The sequence below is a fragment of the Lipotes vexillifer genome, unplaced genomic scaffold (assembly GCF_000442215.2).
Source record: "Lipotes vexillifer unplaced genomic scaffold, Lipotes_vexillifer_v1.1 scaffold611, whole genome shotgun sequence".
Classification (NCBI taxonomy): domain Eukaryota; kingdom Metazoa; phylum Chordata; class Mammalia; order Artiodactyla; family Lipotidae; genus Lipotes; species Lipotes vexillifer.
Window position 1 is genome coordinate 2,691,046 of NW_006785619.1, and position 19,699 is coordinate 2,710,744.

Below are 19,699 nucleotides of genomic sequence, written 5' to 3' on the forward strand. Positions count from 1 at the left end.
TATTGTTCCCGTTTTATAGGTGAGAAAACTGAGGCTCAGAGAGGTGGAGAGCCTTGCTCGAGGACACACAGGTAGTCAGCGGCAGAGCCGGGGTTCAAGCCCTAGTGGCCATCCCGCACCTGTCCCCCCGGGCCCCCCAGGCCGTGCTCACCTGTGCTGTCGAGGCTCTCCTCGCATGACTGCCAGAGCCCCAGGTGGAACCCGCGCCAGATGAACTTGTCGTCTCCCATCTCCCAAACGTACTGGACGGCCTGGGTCCCGTTGTCCCTGCTGCCACTGCTGTAGTGGATGCAGTGCAGCACCTCCGGATGGTCCTGGCACAGCGGTTTTGCCACCCGCCGGGTCCCCTCACACCAGTAGCTGCTGCCCACGGCCGTGAGGGAGAAGGCGAGGGCGAGGCGGACGGAGAGGGGAGCCAGCACCCGCCGTCGCCTGGCCCGGCCCATGGCCGAATGCGGGGTGCAGAGGCGGGGCGCGCAGTGGGGCCGCCCTCCCCGCCTTGTCATGGTACCTGCCCCTCCTCAGCCCGCCATCTGGCATTCTTACATCTCCCCTCACATCCCCCTGGGAAATCGGTGCTCTCCAGCGTGCCGCATCCTCTGAGCATCTGTACGCTGAGGAGGCATAGCGCGGGGACACGCCCGCCTTAACAGTGTCAGCCCTTCTGTCCTGCCCACGATGGAGAGGTGCTGGAGGCGCCAGTGATCTGTTTTTGTTCAACTGTGGTGCACTACACATAACACAGGATTTACCATGTTAACCATTTTTAAGTGCACACTTAAGTACATTCGCGTTCGGCCACCAATCTCCAGAGCTCTTTTCATCTCACGAAACTGAAACTCTGTCCCCATTAAATGCTAACTCCCCATCCCTCCACCCCCAGCCCCTGGCAACACCCGTGATACTCTCTATGAATTTGGTCACTCTAGCTATACGTGGAATTTGTCTTTTGTAACTGGCTTTTTTCATGTAACATAATGTCCTCAAGGTTCCTCGCGTTGTAGCAGGTATCAGAATCTCCTTCCTTTTAAAGACTGAATAATGTCCCATTTTGTGGACACACCGCAATTTGTTTATCCATTCATCCACTGATGGATAGACACTTCGTGGCTGTTATAAAGGACGCTGGATTCTGACGGAGGTCCAGGGTGGTTTGGGTGGGTGTCTGGGTGAGACTGCTCCACGCTTGTCTTTTGCTTTGGGCAGGGTCCTCAGGCTGAGGCCTGCCCAGCTCTACAAAGAGACTGCTGCTGAGAACAACTTCTGGCCCAGGGACTGAGACGCTCAGGTCTAGGCAGCCTGCTTCAGGGCCTGAGTGCTACGCAGAGGGGAGGGGGGCATGCACCCCACATGGGTGCATTCAGCACCACCCTGGGGCCTCCATAGCTGGCAGGCAGAGGCCCTGGCATATTGTTGCAGGAGAAGGGCGGGGGCGGGGGGGGGTGGAGGCGAGAGAATGGTCACATCCCAGGTCTCAGGGGAGTCCCTGGGATGGGCGTCTAAGTTAGGGTCCTTGGCTTCGCACAGGAAAGAATTCGAGAGCAAGACATAGTGAAATGAAAGCGGGTTTATTTAGAGGGATACACATACCGGAGGCAGAATGCGGACCTTCTCAGAAAGTAAGAGGGCCTTGGGGTGCGGGGTTGTTAGTTTTTATGGGCCGGGTAATTTCATTTGCTAATGAGTGGGAGGAATATTCTAACTATCTTGGAGAAGGGGTGGGGATTTCCCCTGGCATTGGGACACTGCCCACTTTTTGGCTTCTTATGGTCTGCCTCGGAACTGTCATGGCGCCGGTGGGCGTGTCATTAGCATGCTAATATATTACAATAAGCGTATAATAAGGCTCAAAGTCTGCGGGAAGTAAAATCTTGCACCATCTGGGTCCTAACCACTTTTTGTCGTATGCTCAAAGGCTGTGGCATTCTTTTAACGGTTGTGCCCTGCCCCCTTCCCTCCTGTCTCATTGTCACTCATGCCCTTGCCCAGGGGGCACTGCAGGAGCGGTGTTGCCGAGGAGACTTAAGCTGCTCCTTGGGCAGAGGACATTGATGAAACAGTGAGGGCCAGAGGAGGGTAGCAGAAGTTTCCACATGGCATCTGGAGCACACAGGTTCTCCGTCCCATGTTAGACACCTCCAAAGACCCCCAGATATAATGGAGAATATGCCAGCCTGGGAAGGTAGGAGAAAAAGGCCAGCGTCATTTGGGTCCATATTACTCTGTCTGGACTTTCCTGCTGGCAAAGACGGAGGACTGTGGTCTGTGCTGTGGGTAACCTGTGAGCTGTGTCTGTCTGTCCTGGTTGCCAGCCAGTCTTGTGCGAAGAGGAGTTACCTCGTTTTATCACTAGATGGCATCCATCCAACAGGTTGGGCAGTCGTGTGCAGTCCCCCAACACCTGTCCCTTCAGAAAAAGGGATGTTTTTGAGAAGTTCAGAGAGGTTAGATAGAATATTCTTATCAAACAGGCACTGTCTCTGCCAGCAGACAACTTGGAAGGTAGTCTGTAAAGTGCATTATGGACTAGCTTTACAGCCCCACACAGGATCCGAGCTATCGCGTGAGCAGTTTTTCTCTTCTCGGTCACTTCATCCCTCTCTCTGCTGTCCCAAAGAGATGAACACATGGACGCCAGAGGTCACATCATTATATGGGTCCATCTGGCGGGGGGTGGCGTCTATGTTCATTATGAGCATTTTACTTCTGACATTTAGAGTCTTGCCACTTTTTTTAAGATTTCCAAGGATTTCCATTAAGTGATGCTCACCTGTTTTTCTCCAACTGTTCAGAATTCCCTCATTTGGGTAAGTTAACCAGGTTAAGCTCCTCTGGTTCAACTTATGGGGGAAAGAAAAAATCCCTAAATGGAAACACGGTCTTCCTGTCTCTTGGTGACCGGCGTTTCATCCAGTCAGGACATCTTCTGCTGGGACTACAGTTCAGGAGGCTGGAAAGAACTTGCAAGCGACTGCCGGGAGCTGGACAGGGAGGGGGCGGTGAGAAGGGCCAAGTAGAGCCTCTCAGAGACACAGTGCTGAGCCTACTAGAGAAAAGGAACTCACCTAGAGGGTTAGGGTCAGATATGGCACCTTACCAAGTAGCTGTGGTCAGGTGACTGGTCAGAAGACCTGGGTATCCTGGCTCTGCCATTTACTTGCTGTGTGGCCTTGGGTAAGCCACCTAACCTCTCTGAAACTCAATGTTGCACCTGTCAAGTGGAGAAATAATCATACCCTCACAGGGTTATCGTGAGGATGAATGAAATAGGATGCCAGGCGAAAAGATTTTATATATATGAGGTGTGGTGAGAAAGTACACACACGTTAGTTGGCAGTAGTGGATCATGGGTTCTGACAAAGGATCTGCCAGGTGGACTGAGCAACCTTTGCTCACAACAAGTAGGGGCAATCCAGAGGCGTGCACATTTTTGAATTTTTAGGATGTTGTTTGGCTGCTGTGTAGCAGGAACTCGAGGTGCTGAGTGAGGTTTTGCTTCAGGCCCTGGGTCAGGAGCTGCTATCTCCTGGGCTGGGCAGCTGTCTTTCTGGAAGTCTTGGCATAAACAGGGCCCAGAGGAGACTCTGCCTTTGTGGCTGGGCTCAGCCCAACCTGGACAAACTTAAAGCCTTAGCAAGAATTGTGCCCCTCACAAAGCTGCCCACCTCAGAACTGGCTAGGGGCCCATCCTCCCTGCCACTGGTCCTCAGCAGCTGGAAACCAAGCCGGTCCCACCCTGGTCCTGTGCACAGAGCGGGGCTTCGGGGGGTGGAACCCACTGACCACTTTGCCTTTTCTCCTGGGCGGCCTCTGTCCAGGAAGTCCCAGGAGCACAGCTGACTTGGGGGAGGTCTGGGAAAAATCTCCTTGCCTTTTGCGGGGGCCGGGGCGGGGGATGAGTCGTCACAGATGAGAAACTTTGGAGATTTGGTAGATGGCTCTAGACTGGGGCAGACGCTCTTGGGGCGGCGTCCAGAGGGTTTGTGCAAACATTTTCTCGCCGTAGGAAGAGGAATGCAAGAGGAGGCCGCCTGTGGTACATCTTGGACCGTTCAAGCAATGTGCCAGCACTTGTGACCGCACAGCGAGGAAGATGAGGCCGGAACCGAGCTGGGCAGGGCCCAGGAGTAGGAGAGTGGGACCCCTGCCCGGAGCCCACACACTGCCCACGGGCATCCCTGCCACCCGGGGGGCCAGGCCTCCCCCCTCCCCTGGGAAGCGGGCTCTCTGGACCCCTGCGAGGCCCTTCCTAGCGCTGCTGCTTCTGGTTTCCATCAAGCAAGTAAGAGCCGTTCGTATTATTATTGTTACTGTTATTATTATCAGTTGTATGTATTTTCTGACTGGAGAAGCACTTCAGGCCTCTTGTAGGCAATTTGGAAAATGTAAAACAGTATTAGGACAATACCGATCCGCCGCAATCCAAGCGCCCAGAGGTAATCACTGTTCATATTTTGGCATATGTTGCTCAAATCCTTTTTCTATGCTTTTTTTTTACACAGATGGAATTAGGATGCAGAAAACATTTTGTATCCTGGTCTCCCCTTTACATCATATTATAAGCATTTTCCCATGTCAGCGTGAACTCTGCAAAGAGCATTTAGAATTCCTGCATGTTTCCTCCTGTCCACTTTCATCATTCTTTCAGGTTTGAGTTATTTAAACTGAATGGGTGGATTTTTTTTTTTCCCTTCCTTCCTTCCTGCCTTCATTTCTTCCTTCTTTCCTTCCTATTATAAAAATGCAGAATGCTCATTTTTTACAAAAAGAAACTTACCAAATCCAGAAAAGCATAAATAAAAACTACACATCACTGTAATCCCACCACCCAGAGATCACCCTCATTCACATTTTTTGACTTATACTTAAGACATTTTTCTACCATTTGTTTACATATAGCTTTTTTTTAAAACAAACATAGACTCATCCTATAAATATTTTCCTGCAATATGCTTTTTTTCTTAACAAAATACACTAATGTCACAAACTAACACTTTCATGAAACAGTTACTATGCCCCAGGTCTGGTGCCAGGTCCGGGGTCCTTATTATCTCATTTTATGCACTCAGCAACCCTGGGGAGGGAGGTTCTCCTGTTAACCCCATTTTACAGATGAGAAAACTGAGTCTCAAGGAGGTTGAACTTTCTTCCTACGTCATAAAATGTAGCTCCATGGCATGATGTTTAAGGTCTTCAGGGATGTATCATAATGTATGTAACTATCTTCTTTAGTTGGGCGTTTTTGGTAGTTTATTTTATTCTTATCCAAGGAGACGAGACCTTTGCCCCTTCCCTTTTCAAGGTTCCTTTTTTATACCGGGCCATGATGTGAAGGAAATTCAGTTCCACTCACCTGAGTAAGGAAGTGTCTTGAGAAATGCTTCTCTTCTTCCTTTGGTCCATGGGCAGAGTTAGGCTCTGTTTGCAGCCTTGGAATTCTGGACGCCTACTGCTCCCATGGAGGGAGGGCTGGGTGCCGGCTCTCATAAGTGTTCACCTTATCAGACTTTCTTTGGTGCTGGTCCAGAACCAGACAGGCAGAAAACCCCTACCAAATTCTCTGTATCCAGGTCCTTCCAGAGGCTGGCCTCAAACCCTCACAAATGGTAGATGTGAGCGCAGACCGTGGTTTCATGGGATTCTTGCCATGGTGGCTGCCTCTCGTGAGTGACCAGAACATTCCTGAGGGGACGTGGCCTGGCCTGCCGCCTGCCCCGAGACTTACTTAGTGGCAGGGCCGTTGTTGGGAGAGTTGATACAGGTCTCTCACCCTTGCTTCAATTCTCTAGCTCATATTCAAACGGAGTATATTCAGCTAATTGCCTGGCTTTGTTCACCTCCTATCCACAACCATGTGTCAACTGTCTATTAGGTGCCAAGCTCTCCTGCAGCACTTGGCATTTTATCCTAAATCATCTTGCCCAAACTCCCACAGTGAGCCTTTGAACCCATTTCACAGATGGGGAAATTAAGATTCACAGGACTTACACAGTCACCTGCAATGGTATAGCTTGTGAGCAGTGGAGCCGTCGCACCTACCCCCATCTATTTGCAGTCCTGTGTTCTTTCATCCCCAGCATTCCTTGGAAGCTGTTGACATATGAATATTTCTATGTGACAACAGCAGAATCTGCAGTGCCTCAGGCCGGCTTATGACACTGACCAAGCCACACCTTGGTATTTTCATAATTGATAACATGCCTGTGAGCAGTGTCCCCTCCCCGCCTCTGCCACCCCGTCTGTTTTCAGAACCTCTTACCCTCTGTCTGCCCTGTGGTGTGTGTATATAATCCTGAAGACCCTCCTCTTGGTTACCCATCTTAAAACCCATCTTCTTTCTCCAGATGTTTATGTTACAAGGCTTTGCATGGATTGCCACGATGAGTTTTGCTCATCGACGCTGGCCCTGCATGGATATAAATGACCGCGATGTGCTTTTGGCTGGAAGTCTTCATAAGATTCACTTAATGAGAGATTCTCAGGGATCGTTTAGTTTCTAAATTCGAGCTGGGAAACGGTGCTATCTTCTCACTTCTCCTACCCCTCCCCACAACTCAGTTAATTAGCAGTTGCTTTGGCATCAGAAAGTATAAACTCTCTAAGGCTCTTTCAGAAGTGAGTGTGTGGCTCTTTCATACTTTGCTGATGAGAGTGTAAAAAGGTGAATATTTTTAAATAATTTTTTTTTTTTGGCTAGGATAGATAGTTTGGCAGTACATTGTCAAAACCTTTTAAGAATGTATAGTCTATGACCCAGAAATTCCAATTCAAAGAATCTTTCCTAAGAAAGCAAAGATGTGCTCAAATTTTTAGCTGAGAATATTTTCATTACAGCATCATTTATATTACCAAGCATCTAAAACAATGTAGATGTTCAATGCTAGAGGATTTAAAAAATAAATGATATCACATTCATCCATAGAAAATTATGGAGCTCTTACAATGGTGTTTTAGAAGTTTAGTTCTTGAAATGGAAATGTAGTCGTAATATATCTTCAAGTGGGAAAAAAGGCTACAAAACAGTATGATTTCCTTTTGGGTTAAAATGAAAAAGAAAAGAAAGAAGAAAGAAAAAGGACGTATGTGAGTGCAGAGTGGAGAGCCTGGAAGGAGATGGTTATTCCTGACTAAAAAGATTAAGATTCTATCTTCTCCCCCTTTTGCTTGTCTGTTCATTTTTATTTTATTTACAGTGAAGTCTATTCCTTCAGTAACAAAGAATAATCGAAGTTTTATTTAAAGCAAGTCAACAGCGGCTTTTCCCTCCTTTTCCTAACTCCCTTCTCAGCCAAGTGTGTTGTGATGCTGGTTGCCCATGCAAGGAAAAGAGGAATCGCGATCAAGCTGGACTTTTCCAGTTAGAAAACATCCACTCATCATCACTTTATTTGGATTTGGCTGTGATTGAACCTGGATTTGCCTCCTGTGTTTTTGGTGTCGTTAAGACAAGTACCTGGGAAGACAGTCTGAGTCTGTCCAGCTCTTCTAGACTGACCAGATTCAGTGCTTCTTAGGTTTTATTTTTTTCTTTTGACCATGGCTATTAGTCACGGCAAAGAGGAGGGGGATAGGAGAACGTTAGTCCAGGGACAGCTCACGTATACAATTGATTTTACGATCTCTTCCTCTGCCGGGTCCTGGTGGATATAAACAGCACTTTATCCAAGAAAGGGTCTTTCTTTGGTGACGTGGAGGAATGTGGAAGCTGATGATTTTGTTATCAACATCTCTGCTGAATTTGTAAAAATAATATAGTCAGTTATGGTCCCATTAGGATGTGTATTTCTTTAAACAATGTGTTCTTTCGTTCCATTGTGCCTCTTGGGCCATAACTGAGAGAGAGGTTATTACTGGAGATTTAAAACTCACTGGAAACTGAAACCAAGGGGTAAATGCCAATTATTTCATCATCATTATCATCCTGATGACTACTTATTGGCTAATCCCATGGTTCCCAAATTATGTGCTAAGGTGCCCCAGGGCACCGCTGTGAACTCGCAGGGGTGCTGTTAGATATTTTAATTTTTTGAGGGAAGCAACGCTTCATTATTATTACCCATTCTTTTGGATGATGTTGTATCTTTGCAAAGCTGGGCTTCTTTGCAGTGATAAAAAGCAGGCACTGCACAAAAATCAGTGTGGGACAGGAGCACAGGTGGTGATGGCCAGTCTGATTCTCAGGTCTGAGACGTTTTACAATCCCCAGCAGGCACTACGTTTGTTCAGGCCTACCTACTTAATTAGTGGAACTTTAGATATTTCTTTTGGCCTGGGGATGCTGTGGAAAAATTATTGAGACTCGAAAGGCACCGAGAGCTGAGAAAGTTTGGGCACCTCTTGTCCAATGATGGCCATACTAGCTCTTTTTCAGAAAGTTGGCTGTGTGATTCTCTGGAAAAATTGCAAAGCAACTACTCACAGACCCTAATGTGAATGCCATGGGATTGGGCAGAGGGGCATGGTGGGCAGAGGAGGGAGGGGGTAGATTGGACTAATTACTCAGGAGGTGAAAACTAGCTACCTGTGGGGCTCATAGACGGTTTTTTGTTTGTTTGTTTTGTTCTCTGTGTGTGTGTGTGTGTGTGTGTGTGTGTGTGTGTGTGTATGAATGCCTTTTGGTGGACTGTCTCCCCAATTTACAATAGCCCCACCATCACCTGTCCCACCTCATTCTTTCAGGTTACCTACCTGGCCCAGAAAAGCACTGAGTTTGTTACCCCTTGTGAGAGGAGACAAAGCCACAAAGCTCACTGATTTGCTGGGTGATCTTAGTTTAGCCCAGATCACATGTTTAACCCCTGCCGGGTTCATCCCAGCCCCCTCCTCGCCCCATCTCTGAGCCTCTGTTTCTTTAGCTGGAAAATGTGGGAGAAAGAGGACAGTAGCCCCTGTGCTAAGGGCTGGTGTTCAGAGATGAAGGGCTAGCTCGGCCCTCCAGGAACATATGGGTAGTGAGCGAGATGAACGTGTGACCCGCCGATGACAGTACCAAGTGATGGTTGTGTGTGGGCTCCCGGGGCACCGCAGAGGGCTACTAGCCCCAGGCTTCAGTGAGAGACGTGACCCAATGGGACCAGCGGCCATGAGCTCGAGTGGAGCATTGACACATGAACTGGGAGTGAGCCAGGGGAAGGGAGTGTGGAAGGGAGGTGCCGACGGGAAGGGCAGAGATCCCAAGTCATGGGAGAGCAGGATGGGGGTTGAGAGACTTGGGATGGGTGTGGCTGAGAAGTTCATTCTTGAGTCAGGGGGTCCTGAGGGGAAGACTAGGCAGGTGACCCCCCGTTCTCAGGTCAGCCCTGTGGACCTGGCCCCCTGGAACAGCATGGAGGGGGGACGTGGCACCAGTGAGGAGGTGAAGGGAATGGGAGGCCGGCTTGGACAGGAGAGAAACGCAGGAGGACAGACTCGGGTGCATAGGTGGATATGGCGGGGGGAGGGGAGGAGTGGGGGACGACTCCTGGCTTCTGGTTTGTGGCTGAGAGGACGATGGTGCCAGAACTGAGCCGCTAGGGGAGGGGTCTGTTTGGAAGCAGAGGAAGACAGGGTGAGACTGTCACTCGACTTAGGCCAGCGGCTTGTATAATCGCCTTATCTTTAGCAGACGCTAAGTCCTTTAGGGCAGAGACTGTGTCTTGCCCATCTTTGTACCCCCTTAATTCCTTCCTAATGGAAAGCCTGGCACACAGTAAGTTCTCAATTAAAATGAGTACGCTGAAGAAGGGAAAGCCCCTTTAAAACCAAAACAAATGGTTCAGCTACACAATTAGAAGTTGTTAGACAACCCAATTATCTGGAAAGCCCCCCAAAATGTATGCTGTATATCCAAGGTTCTATGGGATGTTGGAAAGAAAAAAGATCCCGAAGCCTCGGTACAGTAGCAGAGCATCTGTGACCCAATGTCTTCAACTCTGGACCCACAGCCACCCGGGCGGGACAGCACAGGCCCTGCAATTGTTCTGGCTCTTCTCTGACCACCGTTGAGCCCTCTTAGTGTGCTGCCCCTCTCTTTGAGATCCACAGAGTCGTAGAAGCATGCAGCTATTCTTCTGGTTGGTTGTGAAACGTCAGGATGGGCACATTGCATCCTCTTGAAATGTCAAGCTCATGGAAGATTTTGGAAAAAAATCTTTTGTGTTTGTTTCAAACCCAATATGATTAGATTATGGAGTGCATGTGAAGTGTGTATGTATCTTGAAGGTAGGACATAAGTTACCAAAGAAATTGTTTCGAGGCGCAGGCCATTATGGACTCATCAGTGGGAAGGTTTGAGAATCGTGGTGTGAGATGATAACAAGGCCACCTCTGTGCCTGCTGCTAACTGGGTGTCACCATGGTTTTCTCTGCTCAGGTTACGGGATCTCTCCTTGAGGAGACAACTAGGAAGTGGGCTCAGTACAAAGAGAAGTGTCTGAGAGACTTACTGAAGGAAACTTCTGGTAAGTACATGTATCAGTTATCTATGGCTGTATAACAAATAGCCCCAAATCTTAGTGGCTTAAAACAGTAATAACAATGATTTATTATCTCTCACAGTTTCTGTGGGTCAGGAATTCAGACAGAGCACAGTGAAGATGGCTTGTGTCTGCTCTACAATGTCTGGAGTTTAGCTGGAAGACTCAAAGGCCAGGGGTTGGGTTCATTTGAAGCCTGGTTCACACCCATGTGTGCTGGTTGATGCTGGGAATCAAGCTGGGGCTGTTGGCTGGAACACTTCTATGTGGTCTCTCCATATGGCCTGGGCTTCCTCACAGCATGGTGGCTGGGTTGCAAGGACAAGCATGACCAGAGGCCACGTTGCCTTTTGTGACCTTGCCTTGGAAGTCACTTCTGCCATGTTCAGTTGGGTCAGACAGTTAGAAAGGCTACCTGCCTCCATTGTAAAAGAGCATGCAAGATGGGGTATATCTGCGTGAGGCCATCTTTGATAAAAGCCATCTGTCACAGCACACTGACCACCTAATCACGTGACATGAGCCGCTGTTGTAGATTAACCCAGGAATCTACTGTGTGTTGAGAGGGGTGTCCTTCGGTCTCCCATGGTGTTAACACTTCTCTTATCCCGGTCTACATTAGGTTTAGAGCATTCTAGCTAATATGTTAATAGTTTGGTCAGCCCACAACCTCTCCTGCCTACATGCTGACTCTTTGGGTACATCCAAATACTTTTTTTTTTTTTTTTTAAGAAAAGAAAGGAATAAGGAGCCTTGGCCCACTGCCTCTGAGACTGGGGACTGTGGGTGAAAGCTACCTCCTCCTTGTTCTTCTGGCTTCTTTCAGGTCATTTCATTCAGGGACCTGGAGGTTGACAGGACACTATAAGCTCTCTCTGCCTTTTCCTGACCTAAAGGCAGTCCCAGCCTCCAAGCTATGCCCTCCTCCCTCTAAATAGTCCTTCAGCCAGGTGGGCGGCCACCAAGGCTTGATTCATTGCAGGAACCACTCCCACCTAGGGGAATATTGCTTTCTGAGGTCAAAGTAGGGCAGGTCCTCCTGATCAGGTGCCACACTTTGGGCAGCTCAGCCAGGTGAGTGCCCACACACTGGGTGCTGACACTTGGCAACCGGGTCCATAGGGTGCCCCAAGCCAGCCCAGAACCCAGCAGATCTGCGTTTGCAGGGTCCCGGTACCAGCAACCTGGCTCTTCACCCTGAGTGGCCCCCGAGTTCTAGTTTAATAGGGAGCCAATGGTAGGAAATGATGCTTGGTAACCAGGAGTGAGGAGCTTGCAATACGGATGTTTGGGGTCCAGCCTGAAACCCCTCATTTGACTCTGGGGGCCCATAAGGGTGGGGCTAATGTTTGTAGTATCTCATTGTCAAGTGCCAGGATGTAAATCATACCCTGAGCTTGAGGTGCCCAAATATTTCATAATGATCATTGGATTAATCTTCAAACAGAGAAATCTGACCAGGTAGTGCTTGCGTCAGGTACACATGACCAAGAACCTGGATCCTGCAAATCCCCTTATATCCACTGGTCATTTTGCACATTTCATATTAAGGGTGTTCCAGGATCTAACTGGTGAAGGTTTGACAATTATTTAGTTAATTATGGGACAGAAGATGCTGGCTGAACATCCAAGTGTCCTCCTGACCCTGAGTTTCTGTGAGAGTTCAGCTCATGTAAAGTAAACCAAAATCAGTGTGACGTGCACATTGACATAAAAGACTGGACCACCGCCAGGGGTCAGGTTGGGTAGACAGAGCCACAGTGTGGGGCTGCATGAAGCATTCCTGTCCTCTCCACGTGGCTCCTCATCCTTGACCTGTCTGGAGAGTGCGACGCCCCTTGCTGGTCCCTATGCAGCCTACACCAGCTTCTGATGCCAGGGAGGTGGGTTCTGGGCTCCATCAGTTTATTTTGTCCTCTTCTTTCCGCAGGCACAGTTTGTAACGGGACCTTTGATCAGTATGTGTGCTGGCCTCATTCCACCGCAGGAAATGTCTCTGTTCCCTGCCCTTCATACTTACCTTGGTGGCGCAAAGGTAATAAGTCTCATTTTACCAATTTCTAACATTTCCTTTATGGCCGGTCCGTGCTGGGCAGACCAGCCAAGGGGGGTTTAGAAGGCTCCAACCAGGTTCTTTTCTCCAGCCCTGTTCTCCCACGAAAGGTCTCCTTCTAAGCTGTCAGTAACACATCTTCCTTTTCCTCTCTGCTGCTTCTCTTGTCTTCCTGCAAGTCTTCTGTGTCTGGAGGTTCTGTTTATATCAGAGTCCTCTTTTCTTTGAAGAGCTAAGAGTCCAAGTCTGGCCACCACAGACTTTGCCGCAGTGAGAGTAAGAGTTATCACCGTCATGGAGAAGGAGAAAGAGATGTGGGGCGAGACGGGGATGCTCACATCCAGGCAGTTCTTGCTTCTCACGTGGAGAGGAAGGCCATCAAGGCTACCCTTGCACGGTCTTCCCTGGTGGCGCAGTGGTTGAGAGTCCGCCTGCCGATGCAGGGGACGCGGGTTCGTGCCCAGGTCCGGGAGGATCCCACATGCCGCGGAGCGGCTGGGCCCGTGAGCCGTGGCCGCTGAGCCTGCGCGTCCGGAGTCTGTGCTCCGCAACGGGAGAGGCCGCAACAGTGAGAGGCCCGCGTACCGCAAAAAAGAAAAGAAAAGAAAAAAGACTACCCTTGCAATAGCGTTGGGAGGAATTGGTGCTTTTCAGCCCCATGGGACTTGGATGGGGCATTTTACCCTTAGCTTGCCCTGAAGTGACCATGACTTAGAACCCACCTCCACCTGCCCCAGCAGCGCAGCCTCCTGGTTGTGTGATTCTGGACGGGTGGGGAGTGAAACAATTCAAATCTAAGAACGGGCCGCTATTCTCAAGGAACATCAGTGATTACAAAGTTCCAGGCCAAACAAAATGAGAATGGGTTTCTTTCTTTCTTTCTTTCTTTCTTTCTTTCTTTTGTTTTGGCCATACCACGTGGCTTGCAGGATCTTAGTTCCCCGACCAGGGATCAAACCCAGGCCCTCAGCAGTGAGGCATGGAGTCCTAGCCACTGGACCGCCAGGGAATTCCCGAGAATGGGTTTCTGAGAAGGCAAGATGGTGATATTTTGTACTTAATTTCAGCCCAAGAAATCATCACATCAGTTAAAATTTGGTTTCAATATTTTGATGCCTCCAGTGCAAAGAGAGAGAATTTCGAAGGAAGCTGCATTTCTGGATGGGAGCAGTAGTGACATATTCTTTGGAACTGTCATCTGGGGAAATTCAGTGGGAATCAGCCCAGAAGGCCTGAGGATGTGAAGCTGAAGGGAAGATACTGGAGAGTTTGCTGGACCAGCGGGGTCAGTGCAGTGGGGAGGAAAGAGCTTGCTGAATCAGGAGCCCTAAGGGAGGGCGTTATACTCTGAGACTCTGGGAAAGTTCCCAGCGCCCTCTAAGCTGTGGTTTCCTTGTAAAGTGAAGTGAATAACAGCCGATTCTTAAGGGCATTTTGAGGCATGAATGGGAAAGCACACATTGGGTCCACCACACAGTAGGTGCTTCGTAAGTGGGAGCTGAGGCCGAGCCCCACTAAGGTCGCACTCCTTGGATTCCTTCAGGGCTTTAAGGACCCGAAAGTCTGCGACTCCCTGAGGGCACATGGAACGGATCAGCGTCGCCCAGCTCTACCGTCTACCTGTTCCTTCCCAAGAGCTAAAAACACAGGTCGATTCCACTTTAAGAGAAAAAGTGATCAAAAATCCAAACTTACAAAGAAGTTGAGTTAAAGGCCTTTTAAAAAAAATTTGGGTTCTGGGCTCCTGAAATGTACTCAAGGGAGTGTGAGTCCCAAAAGGTAGGAAGTTATTCTTCCCCTGGACACTGTGTGCATCAAATTTTTAGAATCCAAGTGGGGCGCCTGATGTCAAAGGAGGACGTGGCACCAGTGGAGGGGTTTGGAGAAGAAAGGATGGAGCAGAGTTCTCGTGGATGAGATTAGAGGAAAAGGAGCGTTAGAATATGAGAAGGGAGAGGATATACAGGCACAGAAGACTGACCACGAGGCTGGGGCCTGATCGCGAAGCCAGCTGCGCTTTATGCTACAGGCTTTAAACTCCCCTCTGTAGAGGAAGATTATGTGGAGCCAGAGAAGGTGTTAAGGCATGAGAAGGACATCGTAGGGTTTGTGGTTTGGGGAGCTGACGTTGGTAGCCTGTGATTGATGAACTGAGGGATGGAGGGGGATCGGGGAGGTGAGTTTGGAAGCTCCTGCAGTGGTCCAGAAAAAGAGGGGATGTGAGGATGTGTGTACAGGCAGAGGCAAGAGCTTGGGAAGAAGAAAGAGTAAAGAAAAATATTGGAGGTGGAATAGTCAAAACTTGTCATCAGAAGCAGGAATTGAGGGACTGAGAGGGGTAAGGCCCTGCCCAAGGCCACAGAGCTCATAGGTGGCAGAGCTGGCTTTTGGTCCAGCACCTTCTCTTTTTCATGGCACGGCCTCTTGGGCATCAGGAAGCCCCAGGTCTGCGTCTCCCAGCTGGGCCACACCTTGGAGGGCTGTCACATCTCTGAGTCACCAGGGACCGTTCCAGCTCCGGGGACTTTGGGTAAACACAGCAGACATTAACAGAACATGGTTTGTTATGAGATGTAGAGGCTTCCGTGTTTTTCTTTCCATCCTAAATAAACAGCAAGGATGCTGTGAGACCCCAGAAGGGGAAGTGAAAATTCCTTTTCCCTGGGATTTTCCACAGCTTTGCGGTGAGGATGAGGGCCTTCCCACGTGCTCGGGGAACGGGCTGCGTGTTCTGACCCTTACCCCAGAGCTGTGTTTACTTTCAGAGCACTCAGGAAGGGCCTACAGATACTGCCTTTCTCAGGGCACTTGGCAGACGCTGGAGAACTCCACAGATATTTGGCAGGACAACTCCGAATGCGCTGAGGACCACAGCTTCAAACAAAAAGTGAGTCAGCTGGGCTCGGTGAGGACGGGCCCTGAGGCCCAAACCAACCTCTGCCGGGGTCCCCGCAGTAGGGGCCACACAAAGAGCCTGCCCCCGTGCACCTGTCCCAGACTCACCTGGGAAGGTCCTCCGTCACCCAAAACAGCAACCCGGACGGCAGCCACAGAATCTCTTCTGCTGCTGGGATGAGATGTGAACCTCTCAGGGAAGGCACCCCAGCCTCTGTGCTTGCTGTTCCTTCCGCCTGGAACACTTTCCCCAGCTCTTCTGTGGCTTCTCCTTCCCATTAGTCACATTTCGAGCTCAATGTCTCCTTCCAAGTGAAGTATTCCAAGGCCACCCCGTGGAGAACGGTCTCCATGGTCACTTTCTACCACTCCCCCCAGCCTTTACAGCACCTGTCGCTCTGAAATTCTCTGGCATCCGTCCCCTCCTAGAATGTAGACTTGGTGGTGGCAGGAGACACTGTGTCCTGAGGGACACACACCTAGCAGCCGGGGTACAAGCCCAAGGCCAAGGGCCTGGCAGCCCGACTCACGTCCAGAGTCTTTGCTCCCTAGCTCTTTATACCCCACCCTTCACTGCTCTGTGCCTTTGCTTCCCCGTCCATCCCCAGCAGAGTGTGTTTATTGCAAGTACCGTGTGAGGGTTGAAAGAGTTGATAGACATACAGTTCTCTGGAGAGAGCTTGACCCCTCGTCACCACGACGTAAGTAAGAGTGCTGGCTCCATCACCAGGATCCAGCCTGTTTGCTGGGCAGTAAATCATCAGATCATGTCTGTGGTTCCTTCCCAGTGGGAACTGGCCCATCCTTGGCTCTCTTGTCTGTCACATCTTCCCATCAGGCATGAAGAACCTTCCATCAGATTCTCTACCTCCTCAGGGAGTTTTTTCTCAACCTCTTTTTAACTTTATTACTTGAGTTGGCAGAAGTCCGTGTTCCCTAGACCATGTGACAGGTCACACCTCTTAAAGGTATTAAAATCATACCTGTGGTTGGGTTGGATTCAGCTTATCTCAAGGATTTGTCTGACGTTTTTCACAGCGCCAAACTCATGCTAACCGCGTGCCGTGAACTGGGCACTTTGTATATATTTCTTATCTTCCCTCCTGGATGAAGCAGCTTGAGAACAATGACAAAGTCACAGTTACATCAGAATACATGCCACCCCCTGGCCTAGTGCTGCTCAACGTGCACAAAAGCCTTTACATACCGTGGGCACTTAGTAAATATTGAATGAACGGTTTCAGAGATTCTGAGTCAGTGGGCGTGTGGTGGGGGTCTAGGTGTCAGTACTGGTGGAAAAGCTCCCCAGGTGACTCTGAAGAGACTGGAAACAGAGGTGGTGACAACGAATTCACCAGCAGGTGTGAGATGCCTGCCGCTTGCTCTGGGCTGAGGTCTGCCGATGGGGACAGCAAAGCAAGATGGGAAAACTGCACTTTCCAAGACAGGAAGTAATGTTTTCTCTCTTTAGAGCAGTGAGGACACGGGCATTGCCTCCCCCTCTCTGCAAATGGCCATATTTCCAAGAAATCAAATTCTTAAAAAAAAAAGTTTCTGGCCATGTTTACCTGTGTTTCTAGTAGAGGGTTGAATTTTTGCCCAAAAAAGGCTAGTGTTAGTAAATCTATGCCCTTTGGAGTTTTGGCAAACAGGATATGTTATGTTCTTCCAACTGACAACTCACTGGGGGTCCTTATGCATGTTAACTGGTGCTTTTTTAAGGAGATTGTGTATGTGTGTGTGTGTGTGTGTGTGTGTGTCTCTGTCCTTCAAAATTGTACACACTATGTCTTTTCCGTCTTCACTGTGCGTTCATCATGCACCGTGGCCGTAACTTTTGCAGTTTAAAGTGTGACAGCGAAACTAGCACGATTCTCTAAAATTTCACTGATAGCAGATTGCTTCTTACTGTAGATCTTAGCAACCTCAGCATATGTTTTTGTTTTCTTTCCTTATTAAGTCGAGAACTTTCATCTTTTTACTTAAAGGAAGCACTTTGTGGCTTCCCTTTGGCACATCCGAATTGCCAGCATCACTACTCTTTGGGGCCATTATTAAGTAAAATAAGGGTCACTTGAACACAAGCACTGCTGTACCAAGACAGTCTAGCTAATAACCAAGAGGGGTACTAAGTGACTAACGGGCAGGATATGCTGGACAGAGGGATGATTCATGGCTCAGGAAGGACAGAGCGGGGCGGTGTGAGATTTCACCACGCTACTCAGAATGGCGCACAATTTAAAATTCATGGATTGTTTAGTTTTGAAATTTTCCATTTAATATTTTTGGATCAAAGGTTGACAGCAGGTAACCGAAACCACAGAGAGCAAAACTGCAGATAACGGGAAATGACTGTAAAAGAAAAAGTTGATAAATTGGACTTTATCAAAATTAAAAACTTATGCTCTTTTAAAGACAGGGACCCCGATGCCCTAGGGACAGCACGCTTGGGGGCAAAGAACCTGTCCTCATTCCCAAGATGTCCTCTTGTCCTGGGCACAATGCTCTTAATGATATCGTGAATCTCAGTGCATCACGACCAGCCATGGTGATGAGACCCCCAGTGGGCACTTCACTCATGAAGGTTCCTCGAACTCTGAGATGTGCCGGAGAGCTGTGGTATAAACAGGTCTACTAGGGTTCGGGGCATGGAGAGGGGGTTGGACACCGTAGCTGCCTGGCTTGGCGGTCACACCTGCTCTTTCTCTGCGTTCAGGTGGAATACCGTGCCTTACTGTCGACCTTGCAGCTGTTGTACACTGTGGGGTACTCCCTCTCCATCGTCTCCCTCTTCCTGGCTCTCACCCTCCTCTTGTTTCTTCGGTGAGTGGAACATCTGCTGTCACGTGTGCAGACAGGTACCCAGGCGTGTGCTCGTGGCTCCCTTTAGAAGGCAGGAGACCAGGCTGGATGATTTCATGGCTCCTCAGAGCTGGAGGGGATCCGAGAGAGTCTCTAGTCCATTCACCCCATTTTGTAGGCAAAGGAAAGGGATGTCAGAGGTCCAGAGAAAGACACTGAGTCACCCCAGGTCGCAAAGCACAGCTAGGACTGGAATCTGGGACTCCTGACTCTGCTTTTGCCTCTTTTGGATTAGATGACCTCTGCCCAGCCCTGGTCTAAATTCCTAGTTACACCCATTACTACCACAGCCCCTTCTCACCACAACTCTACCAGATGCATTATTTTTATGGACGAGATTAAAAAAACTTCCCCCAAACAAATTAGTGAGTGGGAGAGCTGGGGTTTTAATCCAGGGCCCTCGGACTCCAATTAGCCGTCAATCATTTGAGTGCTTCCTTGGTGCCAGGCACTGTTCTAAGCACATTACATGCATTAAGTCATTTAAGTTTCTTTCTAATCAGAATTAAGATGAATTCTAATCCTAGGAGATTAGCCGTATTATTACCCCATTTTATAAGCGAGTTAACTGAAATATGGAGAGATGATGTCACTTGCTTACCATCACACAGCTGGCAAGTGATGGAGCCAGGATCACAACCGGGCGGTCCAGAGCCTGAGCATTTTCACTCCCTTCTACTGTCTTTCAGAATCCAAAACCTGAAGGCATTTTACTAAATCACATTTTTAGAAACGACCCAAGTGAGATATTTATAGACCCCCTAGGGAGCCCTCCAAGGCCGTCTCCTGGTCTTGGTCCGTTCAGGAACGTAATGGAGTGTAATGTGGCAGGATGAGCGTTCGACGCAGATGCGGAGGCCTGGATGGGGACCCTGGAGACCTGGATGCTAATTCCAGAGCAGCTCCCACCTGGGCTTTGCGAGGCCCAGGGCTGGCCCCACCTGACCTCTCAATCCCATGATGCTCTTGAGGCCCTAGAGCAGAGAGCGGAGTCATGACCACTTACCCCGCTGGGAGAACAATTACTGAACAATGGGAGAGAATTCCACAGCCTGTGCCCACTGCTATCTGTGACCTCCTCCACTCACCTTCCCAAAGTCCCAGAACCAGGCCAGGAGCAAATAACTGCCTGGCCCTGGAGGAAGTAACTTTAGCAGAGCCTGGGTTGACCACGTGTCCATTTTGTCTCTGGCTCTGGGCCCAGTCTAGAGAGAAGGATCCATAAATAGTAGAACACAAGGACCTGCTCAAATCTTTTTGGAAACTAAAAAAGTAATAATAGCTCTGAAGCAAGGCAGGACTGGACAGACATATGCTGCACAGGGGCATAGGCGGGACTCTGAGAGCACAGTGCTGGAAAAGGGTCCTTTCGCTAGAGAGACCGAGGATGCAGTTTTACATCAGCCGGCACAGGAGGCTCCAGCTGGGTGAGGGA

At 49.3% G+C, this 19,699-nt stretch overlaps 1 protein-coding gene across 1 annotated transcript in view; it reads left to right on the forward strand.

Moving 5' to 3' along the window:
* The first annotated feature begins 4,093 nt into the window (after positions 1-4,093).
* The window catches only part of GLP2R (glucagon like peptide 2 receptor), a 46,187-nt gene continuing 30,581 nt past the window's right edge, over positions 4,094-19,699 (forward strand). Inside the window, exons 1-5 of the mRNA XM_007457842.1 lie at positions 4,094-4,282; positions 10,352-10,439; positions 12,385-12,489; positions 15,273-15,394; positions 18,119-18,225. Coding sequence (XP_007457904.1) covers positions 4,094-4,282; positions 10,352-10,439; positions 12,385-12,489; positions 15,273-15,394; positions 18,119-18,225 — 611 coding nt within the window. The remainder of the gene's footprint in view (positions 4,283-10,351; positions 10,440-12,384; positions 12,490-15,272; positions 15,395-18,118; positions 18,226-19,699) is intronic.